We start from the raw sequence: 19,219 nt of genomic DNA, 5'->3' as shown, positions 1-19,219 counted from the left end.
ATGGAACTTATTCACAAGTGCTCATTCTAACAAGCACACTGGCTTCTCACATAAGTTTCTGGGATTAATAATTACAGTGCTGCAGCAGTGAAACTGTAGGCTGTTGTGTCCAATATGGTAGGCCCCTTCTGTGCCATGACTTGTTACTTACTGAGTGCTATAAATAGAGAGGCTGAATGAGTTTCAGTGTATATAGTACAGAAACCACATACAAGGCTCAATCAAGGAGCACATAGACTCAGTGCTTTCTAGAAATACTTCAGACAAGGCTTTACCTTTGCATAAACTATTTGTGTGCAGATCCCTTTCACATGCACACCGAAGTCTGGCCTGGCATATGCCAGAGGCCATGACACAGCTAGTATCTAACATAACTCTCAGAAAAGCAAAACCAGCACTGACCAGGTGTTCTCTCTCCCACTTCCCACTGGCACGCTCGGCAAGTGCAGAAACATGCAGCAAGAGGCCACAAAAAACCAAACCCACAAACAAACAAAATACCCCACACCATGCAATTCACAGCCTATGAGAATCAAACACCATCTTTGAGCTTTAGGTGTCAAAGGCTGCAGAAGCACATGTCACCAATGAACCATCGGCTACAAGATCTGCAGCTCCAACCTGCCTGGTCTCTACAAAGGTTCCTCTCCAACTATGGGTTCAACTGATCAATAAGCAGCAACTTGTGATGCCTGCAGTGATCCAACAGCCAGCAAAGCCTGGCCCTGAGGACCCAGGTAGGAACATTCACCTCTGCTTTGTGTTTTCAGAAAAATTCATCTACTTGCCTCCTTTGCCAAAGAAAGTACTTGAAAGATAAAGCTTCAGATGTGATACCAGGTGCTCTCCTACCCACAGGGAGAAGGATGATTCTTAAGGTTATGAGGACTCAGAAAACCCCAGCATATTAAACTCAGCCAGGACTCAGGTGGCTGCCAATGCAAACAAGACTGCAAGGAAAATACAGATGTACTGGACCGGGTCCAGCAGAAGACCAGACATAATTAAGACACTGGAGCACCTGACACACACACAGAGACTGGGCGAGCTGGGATTGTTCAGCCTGGAGAAGGCTCAGGGGGATCTTGACTATGTGTGTACACACCTGACTGGAGGGGGCACAGAAGGCAGAGCCAGACTCCACTCAGTGGTGGCCAATAAAAGTACAAGAAGAAATGGATACAAACTGAAATACAGTAAATTCTATTCAAACATAAACCTTTTTTTACTGTAAGGATGGTCACAGCCTGGAACAGGTTGTCCAAAGAGGTAATGGAGTCTCCATTCCTAGAGATACTAAAAATTCAACCAGCCACCCATTCTGGGTGACCTGTTTTGAGCAGAGGGGTGGGACTAGGCAGTCTCCAGAGGTGCCTAAACCATTCTGAGATTCAGAGTGGGAGGGAAGACCTGCTTCAGAAGCCCTGAAGCAAAACTAGAACATTCTACAGTAGGTAAACTTTTCAGGAACAGCCCACTGCAAAGGATGCTTTGGTTCTCCAGGACTCTGGAAACAAGAGCATGATTAAAGAAAAATGTTGTCATTCATACAAGTTAATCTCCTTGCAAAGTACAGTGGTGCAGGGGGAAACTTCCACCCCCCGCTGCTGCCTGATCAGAGAAGAGCATAGCATTAATACCTCAGCCAGCACAGTGAGCTACACATGTCAAGATGCGATCAAAAACCTTTGTCATTTGTAAAGCTGGGAAGTAACTGGAATTACTTCTGCCCTTATCTGCATACGGTTTGCACTTAGACAAGACTCATTTTCGTCTGAGCACTGAGAACTTGCTGAACTGCCCCTTCTTTGCTCAGTATGATAGAGGAACTGGGTCACAGTCAGCTGCAAAGTCAAAGCACTGGTGCCACTGCACAGTGAATGCCCTAATAAAAGTGTAAAGCATAAAACTAGATGACAAATCTTCTGACAAGTGGACAGAATGATCCTCCTTCTTCCCTGCATTTGCACTGTATTCCCATAAAAACCAGAAGTCATCCTCATCTTTTATTCCAATTGCAACTGGAAGAATCTTTGCAATCAAGATGCTTTTCTCAAAACTGAAAGCTGAGAAAAGGAAAAGCGACACCTGAGAGGAAGGCAGAATACCAAGATGCTCTCCCTTTCTTTATTCAGAAACAGCCCCCCCCACACCTTATATTTGGCCAAGCAGTCTTTCAAAAATTGACCCAGCAGTGCTTACACTCACCTAAACTGATGTTTTCAGAGACACCAAGAATCATTTAGATGAGTCAATATTAATGACCTGGCCATTATTAATTCAGTGGATTTTTAAACAATTCTGTTTAAATGTCAAGTCACAGGCTTGAAAAGATGGGACATTTCTTTGTCTTATCTATGGAAGTATATTGTTTTTCTTCAGAAAGGTAAGTTCTCCAGATCAGAGGAGTTATCTAGAGCAGTCTGTCACTAGTGGCTCCCTAAAAGATGCACGAGCTGCCCTACATACAATCACTTTGGAGACTTCCTCCAGTGGTTCATAGATGATGGTCAAGTGGTACTTGGAAGCCAAGTGGAAGTCCCAGCCATCCAGTGCGTGCCCTCATGTGAGCCAGAAAAAGCTGCACGAACACAGGTGACCATTATACCACCAACTGTGAGCACAGAAGAACAGGAGAAAGCTTGACCAAACCCCCAAATTCAGCCCATGGACAGTACTGACATTAAGCCAGCATGAAATAGGCCTTAGATTTACAGCAATCTAGAGATTGTGGTAAAGCTCAGAATTGTAACCAAAAATAGCCCAAAATAAATGATTTTGCTCTCTCTAAAGAGAGCTGACAGATCCAATCAACAAGTTTCAGTACAGATGGTTTCTGCATATTTTTAATTTATTCAGGCTTTTAAGGCTGATAAGAACGCCACATTTCAAATCGATCCAAATCCACTGTTTTCAGGGTATTAGTAACGCTGTGTTTTCATAATAAACTCTCTTAAAAGGTTTATTGTCAAAGCTTCTTTCAGGCATGCAGGGTAGGTTTTTGCCTTGAGCAGGATGTACCATCAGTGACCTCAAGCTGACATGCAGCTCTGCTCAGGGAGGGTGCCCTCCTGCCAGCGCATCAGTCAAGGCAACAGGAGCTGAGCCAAGCGAGAAGCTGCTCAGCGTTTCAAATAAAAGCTCCAGAATTCATGCTATTATTTCTTTTTCCAGGTCACACTGTATCGTCAAAACCTGAGACGCTTTGAATATATCCATACAACAAAATCTTCACAAGAACCTCATAAGCCCTTTTGCTTGCTGCAGGACTACAAAACAACCCAGGCCCGGAGCTCAGAGCGCCTTGCTCCTGTGTCACAGCACTCTCCAAACTATCAAGCTGCAGCAAGGTCTTTCACCACCTCATACCAGCACACTCTTCATACAGTCCCTCTGCTGCCTACTCCTCATCTCACCTCATCCAGGGCATGTGTTCTCTCTCCTCTCTCTGCTTATTCCCTCCTCCCTTTCTTCCTCACCTGCTCTCTCTTCATTGCCTCTCAACCACTTACCAGAACCAGCCACAGCTGCACCTTGCCTACATCAACCAACCCATCGCCCCTGAACCCAGCCCACAGCTGTATATTATCTATGCTAATTAACCCAGCTTCATTCCACTACACTCCTGGACCATACTCCTGCCTTCAGAATCCTTCCGTAATCTTCCTAGTGCAGACACTTCACAGCTGAAACCGAGGTCAGGTCTGAACACTGCAGGTGTATATTTTTCAGATGAACTCTGAACTGACCCCTTCACACAGCACTGAACAGAGCTTCTGCCTTGTGTGATTCCCTGAAGCCTTACAGCCTCACTGTGTCCCAGACTATACAGTATAAATATAACGGTAAGTTACCCCAGACACAGCGATGGAAGGCACGCACACAACAGAACCAGCTCCAGCAGCCCTTGGGAAGCACCTGTTGAGTAGATGAGACTGATTCTCACGGCATGCTGCACCTTATTGCTACAGCTGAACCTTAAGTTTCCAAGCAGATTTTTTTTTTTTTTCCTAAATTCAACAATTATGTAGACAGCTTTTCCTCCTCCAGACTTGTAGATGCCTTGATGTTTCTAAAGATCCCTGCAAGGATCAATGACAGCTCCACGAACAGGGAGGCATGTCCAATTAGTGCATAAGCACTGTGTAGTCTTCCTTTTCTTCTTGAAAGAATCTGCGAACTGCCATTTCTAAGTGTCAGGTATGTGTCTCTGCACGTGCATTTAAGTAATGATCTTGGTTCATGCTTCGTCGAGGGCATTTAACACCTGGCATGGCAAGTTTTCATTGGCAGAAGGAGAGCATGGGTAGCTTAATCCTACCGATTAGAACAGATTATCTGGTGTTAGTATTGGGCCTCCTCGCACATCATCTTTTTGCCTACCTTTTTAAGGATAGATTTTAAAAAAAAAAAAAAAAAAAAAAAAAAAAAAGACTGATTCAAAACTACCTCATGGAAACTATTTCCATTAGCCAAAGGGAAACTCTTGCTATTTCACTCCCACATAGAAATAAATCTCTACCAGCTGAAAACGTAGCCAGTCTTATCTTTCTTTATTCTCAACGTGAAATATTATACTGCTTTATAATGTTTCTTTGATTTTAAAGAAAATTAAAGTAAAATCAAAGCTCTGCATTTTCCTGATGTTCCTGAAACAAAACCTTCTTTTTCAAGTTATTGTATACTCACATTTCATTTACCTTCCAATACAACAGGATAGTACCACATATCTTAATGGTACATTTGAAATAGATTTCAAATTATTATTTAGATATTTATTAGATCCCTTAAGAATGGTTTAGAAAGAAACCTCATTGTTACCCATCTGTAGATGAACAAATTTAGAGCCCAAATCTAGAAATACTTGTTCAGAACCTTCACAGACAGTTTTGATAAGCACATGGAATACTCAAAGCTTAACTAGTGAATAACTATCTATACACACATTCAAATCCAAGTTAAAAAGATAATTCAACAGAGTAAGAATGTGAAGGACATTCAAAAGAACTGATATGGATTTTATTTTTTTGCATAGTCAGTCGCTTTTGACACATGAATTGCCTGTTCTACTACTACTTGCCAGCCTACACCATGCTGGGAGGCCACAGAATACAGAAATCTGCCTGCACGGGGGGCTGATGCCCCAGAGCTTCCATAAGGGCTCCTTGGGATACACCACATCTTGGAAATGGCTCAATTACTCTAGAAACGCAGTTACTCTGCACTCCATGACAAAAGTGTTACTTGAGCTCTTAGGAGCCAACAGCCAGGGAATCTCTTGCTCTTTGATTAGAAAGCATTGAGAATAACGTTGGCAAAACTCTATAGCTGTTTAGGCAAATATACCCTTGGGGTATACCTGTAGTGACAGTTGCCAGCTCTTGCAAGTTCACACAATGTAATTCAAGAGAGTATCCAGGTGCAAACTATGGTCCTATCAGCTTACACCCAAGCTAATGTCTTGCTTTCATGTGCAGACACACCACTTTACAGCAGCTTGTCTGAACACCATAGCCACTGCAGGCATTCAGCACTCACCTTCAGACTTCTGCCTTGCTCAGAAGAAGTGTCCTGTGAAGTCTAGTCCCTTGTCCCTAGCACTTTTAAGCAAACTACTGAGCTAGTTAGCTGGTTTAACAGACCTCAGACTACAAAGGTTTTTGAGATGAGGTAGGATTCTAATTAAATTAGACACCTCCACAGAAAATTACTGACCCTCAGAAGAGGGCTACGTTTCTCTAATCCTTCAAAGGTACTTCTCGTGACTCAGATGAATTGGAGAGCAAGACCTTAATAGTGAATAAGCTGAGTTACAGACAAGCTTAGTAAATTAAAGGATACATCCCCATGACAAAGAAAAGGCATGATTGTTGCCTATATTGTTTAACTTAACTAACTGCTAAGCAGTAATAGTGAAGCTTCACCCTGTGTAGGCAACAATTATACACATTCTTCATGACCACTGAGCATAAACACTACTTGCCAGCACATGGTATAACCTTTTTTTTTTTTTTCCCCACTGCTTCTTTTAACTACATGAAGTAGGTCCAGATAACCCAAATGAGCAGGCACATGCAACAGTTACTCCAAGCCTTTGCACATCTACCCAAAGGTAGAGAAAGGAAGGGTGAGGTAGCCTTCATGGTACCACTTAATTGCCCCTTCCATTTACTCTCTTGGACTGTGCCAGTTTCCTGCTGCAAGAGATCTGATGCTGGTAATATCCAAACCAGGTGGCTTAAAGCTGTTTCACTTCCATCTAGAAAAACAACAGCAACCAAAGCATGGATATACCCAAAAGAAGTGTTGGTCTGAAAGACTACTCTAAAAATAACTGAATCTTTGAGGAAAGACAGCCTTCGAAGATGTCATCTTCCTCAGCAAAGGGAAGTAATCACAACCTAAATGTTCTTCATGGGAGTTGTTTTGAGAGCAGAGAAGGAAAAGGATGAAGGTGGTGTACCTGAATGGGGTGTATGCCTGGGGAAATGCCATAGGCAGTACTCACAAAGATTTACCACCTTCTCCCTGCAAACACAACATCAGCAAAGATGGGAGTGTTTTTCTTCTGGTAGGCACAAGTGGTAATCTGTATCTTATGGGGACATGATAAAAAAAAGCTTTTACTCCTTTTAAAATGAAACAAAAAAATATCTCAAGGGAAAGTCAACTAACACTGCTCCCCAATACAAGAAAATGTGGTTAGAAGTACTAAATAGCTGAACTTACAAAAAATGGTTCTGCTGGAAACAGAGCTACAGAAACATGATAAGGCTTTTCTACTTACATGAACACTATTTTCTCTTCCTTTTTATGGAAAATCATGACACTAGAGGATATTTTGCACTGAAATAAAACATTTGAGTGTATTAGAAGTGTTAGGTGGCCAAGTTTACATACACTTAGCATTTACCGAGGTTACATTCACTAGAATGAACTCAACCACTATTAATGTAGATGCCCTCACTATTTGAGTATGATGCCAAGTCACAGTTCAGCAACACTCAACACATTATTTGGAAGATGTACTTTCAAAGAAGAAATCTTTACTTAAGCTTTAGGGCAGCTCATTAGTTCAGCCAAGAGATGTTAATCTTGTAATTCTTCCTCAAAAGTTCAGGATCTCCCTTAGGTTTACCTCACTGTATCAGTCACCATTACAAATGAATGTGTGTAGAGAGAAAAATCAAAGTTAATTTAGCATTGATTGTTTTATCTTTTTTTAAAAAAGAATGTATTGATTAATTGTTTGGAAGATGAGTGGAAGTTATTCTGGCAGGTGACACAGGAAATATATGGCGGGGCGGGACACACACACCACACACAGGACGTGCTACAATGCAATCAACGAATCCAGCTGAAACAGCCTAGCACACAATTTGCCAAGTCAAGGGTGAAACAAAACATCAACACCCTGTAGCGTGTGCTTTAAGGCACTAACTCCCACCCCCCATCCCACTGGAAGCATTCTGAAACACTTTGAACCTTAAATCAATCTCCCCTCGCGTGACCTCTAACTCCTCCTGACTATGTGACCCTGGAGAAAGAAAGGTCAGTGGAATTATGCACTGCAGTCCATGAGCACAGCTGCAGACACCAGTACCGAGAAGGCAGGGCTAGAGGAAGGAAAAGGAAAAAGAGGGAGCTCAAAAGCAAATCTCTTGCCAAACAAGAATGATGCAAAGATTTGCCACAGCTCTATTACTGGCTCCCTCATCAGCCACAACAATGAGATGAATTACTTGAAAAAAACTTTTCTAAAAACTTTTTTTTTTTTTTTTTTAAAGCTCTGAATGAAAAACCCTCCCCACCCATAGTCTATGTTTCCTTGTTTGTTTAAAGGCCATATTCCCAAGGCTAGTAGATGAGCATATCTGCATATTAGGAGCCACAAAAATGTGCACAGGCGCACTGAAGTGTAGTCTGTACAATTAAATTGCTACATATGCACAAATACACAGAGGATCTCTTTGGGAAACTATGGCAACCGATAGTCCACCAAGTTGCAGTTCCCCCTTTGTCCCTACCTTTCTTTGCTCTTCTAGTCCTTCCCAACTTGGACAAGCAAAAGAATAAACAACAGTATTAATGAGGTCGGGATTGGACCTGCAACAAAGGAGCTGGAAAAGCAAAGAGACCTACTCACAAGCTTGAATCTGGAAATGTTCTAAAGGAAACAAACTTTTCAGTAGAGCTGTACAACAGTGATGAATGGGATATAGACAGCATGAACCTGGGATACAAAATCTCGCCTAGGAAACCAGGGTTAGAGTGCCCATAATGCCATTGAATCACTTGCTAGAGCACTGTCACAACTGACCTTTAATTTGGATGCCTCACATCTTTTTGTCCAGCTCAGATACTTAAGGCCTGATTTTCAGAATTGTGGAGCAACCCAAGCTCTCAGTCATTTTCCCACTGGACTGTTGACACAGCCAAACATTTAGAAATTGCTCTAAGTATTTAAAAATAGAAAGACCACTATCCAAGTATCAAACTGTACATATCTCTTTTTCTATCCTAAATCAAACTTGGAAATCCTCTCAGGCCCTCTGAGAGGGTTATTGATGCTTATGAAGTTCTCTGATATCCTCAAATGGAAAGCCTGGTAGAACAACAAAGTATTCCCTCTTTTCATGTTTATATTTAGCTTCAGGGAGAACGGCCTCCTCATGTAATGTATATTGACATTTAGACCAAAAATGACGTGGACTGATATTAAATAACAGTAGAATTTTTCCACTTCATACAAGTCTGAACTATGGGGTTTTGCATATTTTTTTCAAGTGGCATTTGTACAGAAGTTTGTGCTGTAACAATGTGTCTTTTCTCTATCAGTTCTGTATCACATTTAACTTCCTTGCTTGATCGATAGATTACAAGAAAGTCACCTCCAAAACAAAAGGAATCATACTTCATTACTGGTTGCAGAGGAACATTATTAACCAACGACAGCTTTTCCCGCTTGTGAACCTGGGAAAACGCTACCTGTCTTTTCTACATAGGGGATATCACTTTGTATTCCTGAAATCTCGTGTTGTCAAATATATACATGTGTAAATATACTATGCCTCTGTCTTTGCATGCTCTTGAAATCTAAATTATGTAGAAGAGAAACCCAAACAGTTGCATCCCAATTGTTCTGAAAACCTCTCACCCACCTTTCACCTCCACTTTTCAGTCACTTAAAACTGGTTTCTTTGTAATCTTCTCTGGAGTCTTAGACAGCAAGACTCAGTGTGAAGATGCCTAGAGACAAGTTTATGTGTACAGTGGGAGAAGAAAAGCAAAACCCTGTCTTTCAAGTCCATTTATCCAACCTTATGGCCACTCCTGGGAATGCAGAATCCCTTCAAAACAGAAAGGGACTGGCTATTTTTCCAGCCCTTTTTTAATGCACCATCAGGCAGGTTATAGTGTTTCCACACGTTCATTCTTCCCCACCCCCCCTCCCCCAACTTCTTGATGTGACATGTGCCAAAATGCTGGAGACTTCTTGCCCCTCCAAGGTGAGAACACTGCAATGCATTCTAGTTACCACTACTCTCATATACTGCCAGCTGCTATTGCTCCTGCTCATTTGTTTGTTTGAAGCAGTGTATCAAATTTTACCACCCAAAAACATTATTTAGCCCACGCTTTAAAGAAATCCTGCCTCACTCCTCTGACAGCCAACTGGCCTTGATGGCAAGGAGCAGTTCTCCTACCATGGTTGCCTTAGCTTAATCCAAAGAACACCGACAGAGCAGAATCAAAGCAAAATAAACTCTTTCGGGAGATGCACTGCTTTCAAGCTTTAATCCCAATTCTGACCTCAATTTCGTTAGTAGTTAGAGGCAAACTGCTTGGACATCTTTTGCACATGAGAAGACAGACACTTACCAACCACAGTATTTTGAGGCAGAAAGGAGCCTGAAGTGCAGTTATCCGTTTTTATTATTGTATTGATATATCAATACTGTAATTATAAAACTTAATTTGGTTTTTCCCTGTCCTCAGTTTGTCCCCATACCATTTTCTATTCTATTCCCTCTCATCTTTGCATTTTTTGCTAAATGCAGGCAGCATCCACAAAATGACACCATGCCTCACACTTGTGGAAATGAAAGAGCATTTAGAAAAAGAGATTTAGCTTCAAAATTAGTTTTTGTTATCAACCTTACTTCTTTTATATCACTGTATGTCATTTGTATCAACTGACCCGATTCAGCCTGAGAAAGCATCCATAGGAGGACAGCTGACAACAAATCCTCTAGGACAGAGGGGACCAAACTACAGCTACTGCCCCATGTGCAACTCTTGGAGCAGTAGTTTGGAAAAGGATCCTGTGCCAGGGCTACTTTATGTCAATGTCAGAGCCATGCTGGGGATTATTTGCATTCCCTGTTACAGCAGAAAACAAGCCAGCAAATGTTACCAAGATGCAGAATTGCATCCCCTTGCATTTGCAGCCCAGATCTTTTCCCAAAAGAGAGCACCGATAGCCTGATCTCAGCCTGAGCCTTTTTTCCTGCCCCCGGACCCTCAGGACATACTGAAGGTATTTAGTGTTTCTTGGCCACCTAGAAGGTCTGGTGCGTGGGTTGGAAAGTCAGGTAGGCTGGCCACCCTGCTGTAATCCTTCCCCACACGCTAGCGCAGTTACTGTCACTTCAGCAGAAGACTCCAGAGCAGCAACACAGATTTTATTAAAAAGCCCCAAATCTACAGTAGTAGATGGAATTACAAGACCTTCCAATACTTACAAGTATATGCAATTAAAGCCTATTACACAGAACTACACCTAAAATTCTTCCCAAGCCTTGCCTCTAGCTGGTAACAGTGAGTATTTTTACTAAGGAAATGGCAGTCACCGGTGGCCTTGAAGGCACTTGTCTGAATTTATCTAAGAGAAGAACTGATTTGCTGCAACTCTACTAAAAACCTCTCTAAACAGCAACAAACAAGAAACAAACTGAACAGCTCAGAAATAGCTGGCCATTAAAATAATTGCCAAGCTCCTTTGCTAGTATCAGTTGGGAACGAGAAAGCTTCTTTCCCATGCTTGCAGTTGAAACATCCAAACCCTAAATAGGCACATCAGTGATTAAAAACTAGAGTGCCAGATCCAGGCAGGTTGAGCTGGAATGGATCCAGGCTATAGGAACATGCCTCCAAAATCTCTGGTTCAAAAAGGAATTGAAAGAAGGACAGGAAAACAGAAACCAAACTTGAGCAGCTGGCTCAAGGAACTGCCTTTCCCTCTTTCAGTACACAGCAGTGCAAACCTACCTAGAGCTCAGCTGCTGCACAGCACCTCGCTTGGACATTTTCTAACAGCAGCAATACTCTACACTGGCATTTACACAGAGAAATGCCAGCTCTAACGTTGGGCTCTGTGTAATTAGGCTGAAATATGAAATGCTGTTCCAAAAGGAAAGGGCAGCTTTGATCAGGTAGAAGCCTAAGCACTATTTCCAAAGCCATTAAGAACCCATTCCTTGCCTTCTGACTTAAGAAGTATATTAAAGGTCTATGTTGTTTTGGTTTAGCTGTAAGTCTGCAGGGGGTACAACTAGCAAACAGAGAACATTTTGTTTATTTCTCCTGACTAAAAGATTGCATTTTCTAATTACATACTTTTCCCAGAAGGTTTGATTTAGTCTCAAGGTCAGTACAATATCACAGAACAGGTTGTGGGTGTTTGTTTTTTGTTTTTGTTTTTTTTTTTAAAAAAAAAAAAAAAAAAAAAAAAAAAAAGAGAAGCCCCTTACCTGTGGCAGAGTGGAGACTCTCCAAGCTCCAGTATCTGGACAGGACGCCTCTCATCCCACCACCACCACACACCACCCCGCTGCTGTCTGAATCCGAACCCGGTGAGAGCCCAGAGCTTCCACTGCTGCTGCAGTTTTCTCCACTGTGTGCCCCGCTGGACTCACTGGGGCACTGCTGGGTCCTCATGCAGGCAGGTAAGAGGGAGAGCCAGGGGCTCTGCTCTGCTGGGGGAGGAAATGGGCAAAGCGCTCCGTAGCTGCTCGCAGGGCAGCGGTACCTGGCAGTGCTGTCTGAGGACTGAGCTGGATTCCTATCCTCCTCTCGCTTGTCTCGATGCATCCTGACATCATAGGGGTCCACTAAGGAGGCTCCCTCTGTGGCAGCTCAACTGCTCTCAGCTGCAGCTCCTAGCAGCTGATTTTTATTAAAGCTGATTTCAAGGCATTAAAAAAGCAAGGGTTGGACAGAGATCTTTCCTCCTAATTTAGCAGAAACGTCAGATTAAAAATAAATAAGTGGGAATAGTAGAATTTCATGCATTTTAAAAATGCCCAAGTGAGAGAGACCTTGTGTTATCTGCTTCCCCTGAGAACTCAAAAAGGACTTAACATATAAACTAATCATGTTTAGAACTGGCTGCGGCTGCTGCTATTAAAAAACTATTTTTGGAAGTCCTTAGAAAAAGAATTCAAAATTAAATCAAAGCCAGAAAAACACAGATTGAGATTTGGGGAGGTTGCAGCTGGGAGCTTTGAAAAAAATCATTTAGCATCCACTTCCAGGCTGTAGACCTGGGCTGGTCCCTATTTCAGTGTGTGATCTTTGTAAGAGACTTCAGCCCCAAGTGAAACGACATTACTAGCTACTTTTTAATCAGAAAGTTTTATATTCTTATTCCCTAACACATGAATCAGTGTGCCGCTATAAAAAGAATTCTGAACGAAAACTGGTTTCCTGAAAATGCAGAAATACCTGTACCATTTAACAACAGCTTTGAGACACCACAAAGGTTTTATGATAAAGGACATTGCCAGACTGCCACTCTGCCAATAGCAGATTTGTCAAACTATCAAGATAATTTAAGAGTAGCCACATAGTTTGTACCATGTGCAGCACAAAACATTATAAAACTTCTCATGCTAGTTACTACAGCAAGTGTAGGACCAGAACTAGACTATTTCAGTGTGAGATTACCCAGGGCAGCTCAAAGTTAGACAGGTGAGACTTTGCAGCCAGGGGGTTGGACTGGAGGAACGGAGGAGCTCAGCTCCACTAGCACAGGTGGGGGGGTGACAGCCACCCACGGGTGGGACACAAAGGATCATGCTGGGAAATACCAAACTGCTCCTACCATTTACAAAGTGAATGCGTGCCTAGGCACCCAAACCCAATACTAGGAGCTTCATTTCACACAAGAATTGAAAATGCTTCTTTTACTATTTCTGTGTAAGCTAATTCTGTCTGAAGCCATGTTCTTATATGGCCACCACAGCATGCTGTGACAGACTTACCCCTTTGACTCTGCCTTACTATCTGTGCAATAGCCAGGTTATTTTATTGCAGTAAAACTTCTGTTTTACTAAGTATTTCCTAACAGAAAAAACCTTTGCCCTCCATCACTGCAGGTTATTACAAAGCATCCAACAATGCTGAACCAACTTTTAAGTCGTTAAAGGTTTCAGCTATTCCTTACAAGAGAGGTCTCTGCAGTAATAGCAAAAATAACATTTCTACAGTGTCTCAGTAACAAAAAAAATCTTTAATTATCTTCTGAATGTAGCTACTTAGACCAAAATATCTTCCTCTAATGCCTCCCAATACAGAAATGGAAATGTGTTCTCAATTTGACTGCAGTGGAACCACTCTTTTGCATTGATCTGGCCCTTCCGGGGCCTCCTAGAACTGCCTGCATCAAAGTACAAATGGAGAGAGACACTTCTTGTTCATAATGATGGGGCAGAAGGCAAGTTAAGCATTAACAACCAAGGTGAATGCAGCTGTTCTGTAGATGTGGAGCACAGGGCATTTTGAACAGGGACAGTGCAGCTTTTCCGACAGGAAAGGTGCTAAGAAGAGGCTACAATTCAGTCCAAATTATGCTACATCTGCTCCCTGAAATCTGTGCTTGGCACACGAGAAGTAAGGAAACTCCACGTACCTGTATCTCTCCTTGACTGAACTACTAAACCTGACATTATATACAGAGGCTCTGTAGCAACTGCCCTTGCCTGGGAGATCTCTGCCCTCAACCTGCTTAAATCACTCCATCTGTTCCTCTGCTAACCCTCCCATTCTGGACTGAATGCTCTTGGCAAATAGCAAAATATGTTTATCCAGTGCCACAGACAATAGTGCTGTAATCCTAGCTGAAGGTGCTACAGAAGTATGCATATTCTATTCATGTGCTGGATAGTCATTTTTTAATAGAATAGAAAGAGAAGAAAAATATTACAAAGCCAGTTTGTGGAAAGCATGACATTATATCAGAGTTGAAAACTGCAATCCATCACAGAGAAGTTCTATCTGACTGCAGACCTTTTTTTTTTGTTTTGTTTTGTTAAATCTACATAGATAATTTTTATCTGTGACACTAGAGAGAGAAGTCAGCTAAAACTGCTGTCAAACTCCAACTACAGATGAAGGATCTCATTGCACAGCCTGATCAATGTAATCAATGTAGTCAAGCCCGCTCGAGCCTTGGACAGCCTGATCCTAAACATCTGCTGGATTTTTTTGTCTCTGTTGGGTTCTCCTGTGGTCTCATAGCTTTCAAGAGCGATTGCCAGAATCATTAAGGATTTGCTAGGATCTTCTTTTATACTCTTTGCCCTATGGAAAGTTTTTATTCGTATGTTAAATCTTTCACCTCAGTAGCTAATACATACAATCCCACCCAACTTGCTAGGACAAATTTTCAGGAACTCAGCCACCACTTGGCCCAGCTTTTAAGGTTGGATGAAAATCTTTGAGTAAGCACATGTTATCAGAGACCTCACAGCACAAATACATGTGGCTGTGGTTAAACAGAATCAAGATTGACACAGCGGATCTAATTTTGCTGTGATTCAGACACAAAGTGAAAAAATACAGTAGGCAACACGACTACTTTTTAGCCACTTGAATTCAATGGTACTTCCATGGGTTCATGAGGATACAACGGCCATTTCATACTACAGCTATAATGATACACTGCTGCGCACTTGCATACCACTTTTTTCTGTGTCCCTTCAAGAACTAAAATGACAAAAATGGAATAAATAGCTCAGCTTGTTATTTCGCTGAACTACAGGACTGCTAAATATTTATAAGACATAATGAAATCCTGTTATTAAGCTAATATTTTCCCTCTTGAATAGATTTCTCCAGTGGCTGTCAAACATCTTCACATTAACTGTTGCCAAGTGTGAGCTTAACAGCCCATCTATAGCTGGGAAAAGAAGATGAAAGTTGGCCACATGATGTTGAGTAAACAAACAGTCCCTCTGCCTCTGAGAAATACTTTCCGCCATACCAGTGAGGCCAGAGAATAACTCGGTATCACTAAGTGGTCAGTGTTTTCCAGACTATCCACAAAAGATTCAGCCTCTGAGAACTTGGCTTGCCTATCCTTACAGCTTGTGTGAGATTTCCAAGGCCACCAGCATGCTCAGTGTCAGTACACATCAGTCAGAATGAATTCATGCCCCTCTGGTTGGCATAACCAACACCCGCACTGTGGTAGAACTCCGGGGCATCTCTTGTAGATATCTGATAGCAGGAAATGGAAAGATCTCAGGCTGTTTAAATCTGACAAGACAGAGGGAAAGTTGCCAAAAAGATTCAGTCTGCATTTAAATAAAGATTTTAAATAATACAGGTTTAAGATCTGTGATACCATGCTACAAACGCGATCTTGTCACACACTAGTTACAAGTTTCTCCCTCTGTGAGGATGACAAAGGCCAAAGGCTTACAGTTGTATGTTCATATGTGTGGCCCTATCCTAAACTTTCACAGATTGTCTGAGAGGTAGCATGGGGGAAACATCTGGGAGAAGGTGTAACAAGGGCAGGCACAAGAATAGAAAAGTCTCTAGCTGAGAAGCACAGACAGCGGCAAGAGTAGGGACTTCAAGGAACTACACCTCTAACTCTCAGACAACTGCCTGTGTCACCTCGTGACTGTCCACTGCTGAAAAGTCCCTTTAAAAAAGCTCAGAGATGACAGCACCTCCTCAGAAGAAGTTCCCTCTGCTCTACGCCTGGGAGATAGTAGCTCCCACACCCAGAACTGCTCGTCAGCCCAGCTGCTACATTCTCACAGCTGCATTCACTGTCCAAACAGCTTCCCAGACATGTCCCCAATTTTAGGCAACACCTTCAGGTTACCATAAACAGATATCAGGAGAAAGATGAGGAAGGAGATGATAGGTAAAATAGCCTAAAGAAAAACACGATGGTCCACTGCTTTAAACCAAAATCTTGCTATTCTACCACTGCTCACTCCAGTCCATTTTGGGCTCTTCCCTCTCACCCCTTTCCTGGGGCAACTCCTGGGTCAAAAGGTCTCTCAAGATCTTCAGAGGCTGCCAAAAAGCAGAACGACATTGCCATATCTACATTAAAAGTGGCTTGTTTCCTATGCTGGTCTTTCACTCTAGCTCAGCCTATTCAAACACTGCAGCAAACCAGGCGGTGAGGAGCAGATACATACCGCAAGGTACAAATGAAGATGCGGGCATAACCAGGCAACTAAAGGAAACGCACTTGATCTTCAACACTACCTGCCAAAGTGCATGGTGCAGCCAAGAAGGTCCTTCCAAAGTGTTCAAACGTTCCTGATGTTTGAACAAGACAGTTAACTTTACTAAGCTCGCAGGTGCATGTGTATGTGCACATACACATGGGGTTGTTCAGCCTCTACACATCTTTGGAGGAGGCTCAAGACTCATTTGGTCTTCACTGAATCGGGAGATTAGCACCAGCTCAGCTGCTCTTTATTTCACAGATGTTAGAGCCACCTACTGGTTCCTTACAGTTTTATCAAGTGGCTGCTCTGGACAGAAGAGGCGACAGGATGGCAGTCTGCAAAACTTGATCAGCGACAAAAAGCACCTCGCTATGCCTGATCCCAGCTGCCGGGATACCCAAATAACAGGTCTGAGCCTGCCTCATTTCTCCTGGCATGACATAAAGGCAGCGAGCAGTGTCAGAGGAAGCTAATGAGCATAGCAGATACAACATTAAAATGAAGATCTCCCAGCACTTGTGGTATGCTCTAGTTGGGAACAGGTTGCCTCATCTAAAATAGCAAGTTTGTGCCCAGCTAAGCTCTTGCCCTCAGGCGACAGGTAGGTGCACCACAGAGGTCTCACAGCTACGCATGGCACCTTCTGGGCTGGGATCATGACAGCCAGCCTTTCATACCTGAAGAACTAGAGAGGGCACCGAAATACCCCATCCCCCACAGCCTCTGCAGCATTCCCTGCACGAGGTGACCCAGTACAGACTTTGGGAGTGAGAATTTTATCCAGATTTTCAATGTGGAAGTATATAGTACCACTGCATATTGCACAGTACTTTCATATCCAGTGTCTTTTATGATTAAGGCATATGCTAGGATCATTAATACAAGTAGTTGCAGCTTTAGAGTTAGGAAACTTAAAATTAAATAGACATAAAATTAAATGATGAATCCATTTTAAATGACCTACAGCTCTGTCAAAAGCAACAGGTATCACAACAAAGCTGTGCAAGAATCAAAGAGGGCATTCTGCTGCATGACTGCTGCCTCAAAGACGTTCCCAATCCTTACACTGATCCAACAACTTGAAGAGTATTGCTTCAATAATTCGCAGTTTTCTTCCCTTCCACATCCTACCACAGGAAGTACACATGCACACACTGATCACCTCTGAAATGCTTCACGTGAAGCCCAGCAGCAGCAGCTAGCAGAGATGGCTGTGGTAGAAGCATTACAGCGCTTCCTCTGTTGGTCAGGTTTCTCTCCCAGGAGCCTGGTTTTGGTGGTCAAAAAGGGGTTCTGCTGTATTTGATTTGTTTTGCTACATTTACACAGAAATTCTTGATGCCCAGGCTTAGGCTGTGGTATCAAATTCACTTGTACCTACCTCAGGAATATTGTAGGAATTGTAGATGATTCAGATTTCATGCCAAATTCTAGATGGCATATAAACACATACAGCACTACCGCCTGGGCAATCTACATTTACTCCCCCTGTCCACTCTCCAAAATTCATATATATATTTTTTAAATCCCTCAGGTCCCTGTTGGGAACTATCATGAAATTTGTATCAGCTCAGACTCAGAATTTACTTCTATGACAGTGGCACTTAGGGATTTCAGCTAACGTCAGAGATGCACGGACAACTTGACAATGATAAGTTTCCACCTGGGATTTCCAAGGAGCAAAGCTGCATCTTTTTCAGTTCTGCCAAGGAGCTGGTCTTAAGTGTTGGGGCAACACCAGATGCTTATGACAGCAAGTGATCAAAGCCCTCAGTGCTGAGAGAGCAGAGGCAGAGCTCTTGACATCAGGATAGTAAGTAGTTTGTTTTCTTATTTCCAGATCAAATCTCATGACTCTGTGTACAAGTTGTACGAAGTGTCAGAAAGTAAACCAGTTATGCTTGGCAAAATATTATGAACATTCAACTCTGACATAATTAGCACAATGTTATGGTCCCTTAATTAGATAATTCCAGTAGTGTTTAATCGATGGTACAAAGAGACTTTCTAAGGGAGAAATGGCCGCTTAGCACCCAACTGTTGTTGGCTTTTCCTGGCTTGATTCTTACCCACCAAACAACTCCTCTCCAGTCTGCTTTTCTTGTCCCACTCCAAAGTGCTATGATAGAGATATCTGCAAGGTTTGGGCAGGCACTGTCAGATGGAGAATTTAAAAACCTGGCAAAGATATGTCTGTTTAATAATCTGCGTGACTTACATTTTAATTCTGAGAAAGCATCAGTCATTGGAAAGGAAGCAGACATGATAACTTCATACACATTCCTCATAAAAATACAGCATACGTGTTCCTTAAGATGATTTATTTAAAGTACAGGAAACTTCTAACTCTAGGGTCTCACTTGGTTGCTTTAGTGCCTAATTAGCTTCTTGAGAGGAACCTCACCATACCCACCGTAGTGGTCTCCAGCAAACAAAGGCAGAGAGTCTGTTTCATCTGCAGAAACCTAATTCCAAGTTTGTGATATATATGACATCAACCTAGATGAGACAACACAATGTTTCTACGTCAAGCAAACTACCATCACCATTAGTGATCTTTTCTCTGCTAAAAAGCTGACCACTGCCTTTAAACAGCACCCTGGTTATTCACTCAGGGAGAAAACAAACAAGAATATGAAAAGCACATGAAAGAATTAACTCTAAAGCAGATTTCTGCTCAGGCATGGATGCAGCATTCAACATAAATAGATTAGAATGCTTATCACATAGTTTCCATA

General features: G+C 42.3%; 1 protein-coding gene across 4 annotated transcripts in view; it reads right to left on the bottom strand.

Moving 5' to 3' along the window:
* Positions 1-19,219, bottom strand: part of ARHGEF4 (Rho guanine nucleotide exchange factor 4) — a 231,792-nt gene that overhangs the window by 90,708 nt on the left and 121,865 nt on the right. Inside the window, exon 1 of one of the 4 annotated variants that reach the window (XM_080409691.1) lies at positions 11,754-18,986. The exons of the other annotated variants lie outside the window; for them this stretch is intronic. Coding sequence (XP_080265817.1) covers positions 11,754-12,093 — 340 coding nt within the window. The 5' untranslated portion in view covers positions 12,094-18,986. Of the gene's footprint in view, positions 1-11,753; positions 18,987-19,219 lie in introns of those variants that run through there. 4 annotated transcript variants of the gene reach the window in all.

The sequence above is a fragment of the Falco punctatus genome, assembly GCF_963210335.1.
Source record: "Falco punctatus genome assembly, chromosome: 13".
Classification (NCBI taxonomy): Eukaryota; Metazoa; Chordata; class Aves; order Falconiformes; family Falconidae; genus Falco; species Falco punctatus.
The sequence above is the reverse complement of the archived record's forward strand: the minus strand, read 5'-3'. Positions and strand labels throughout refer to the sequence as shown.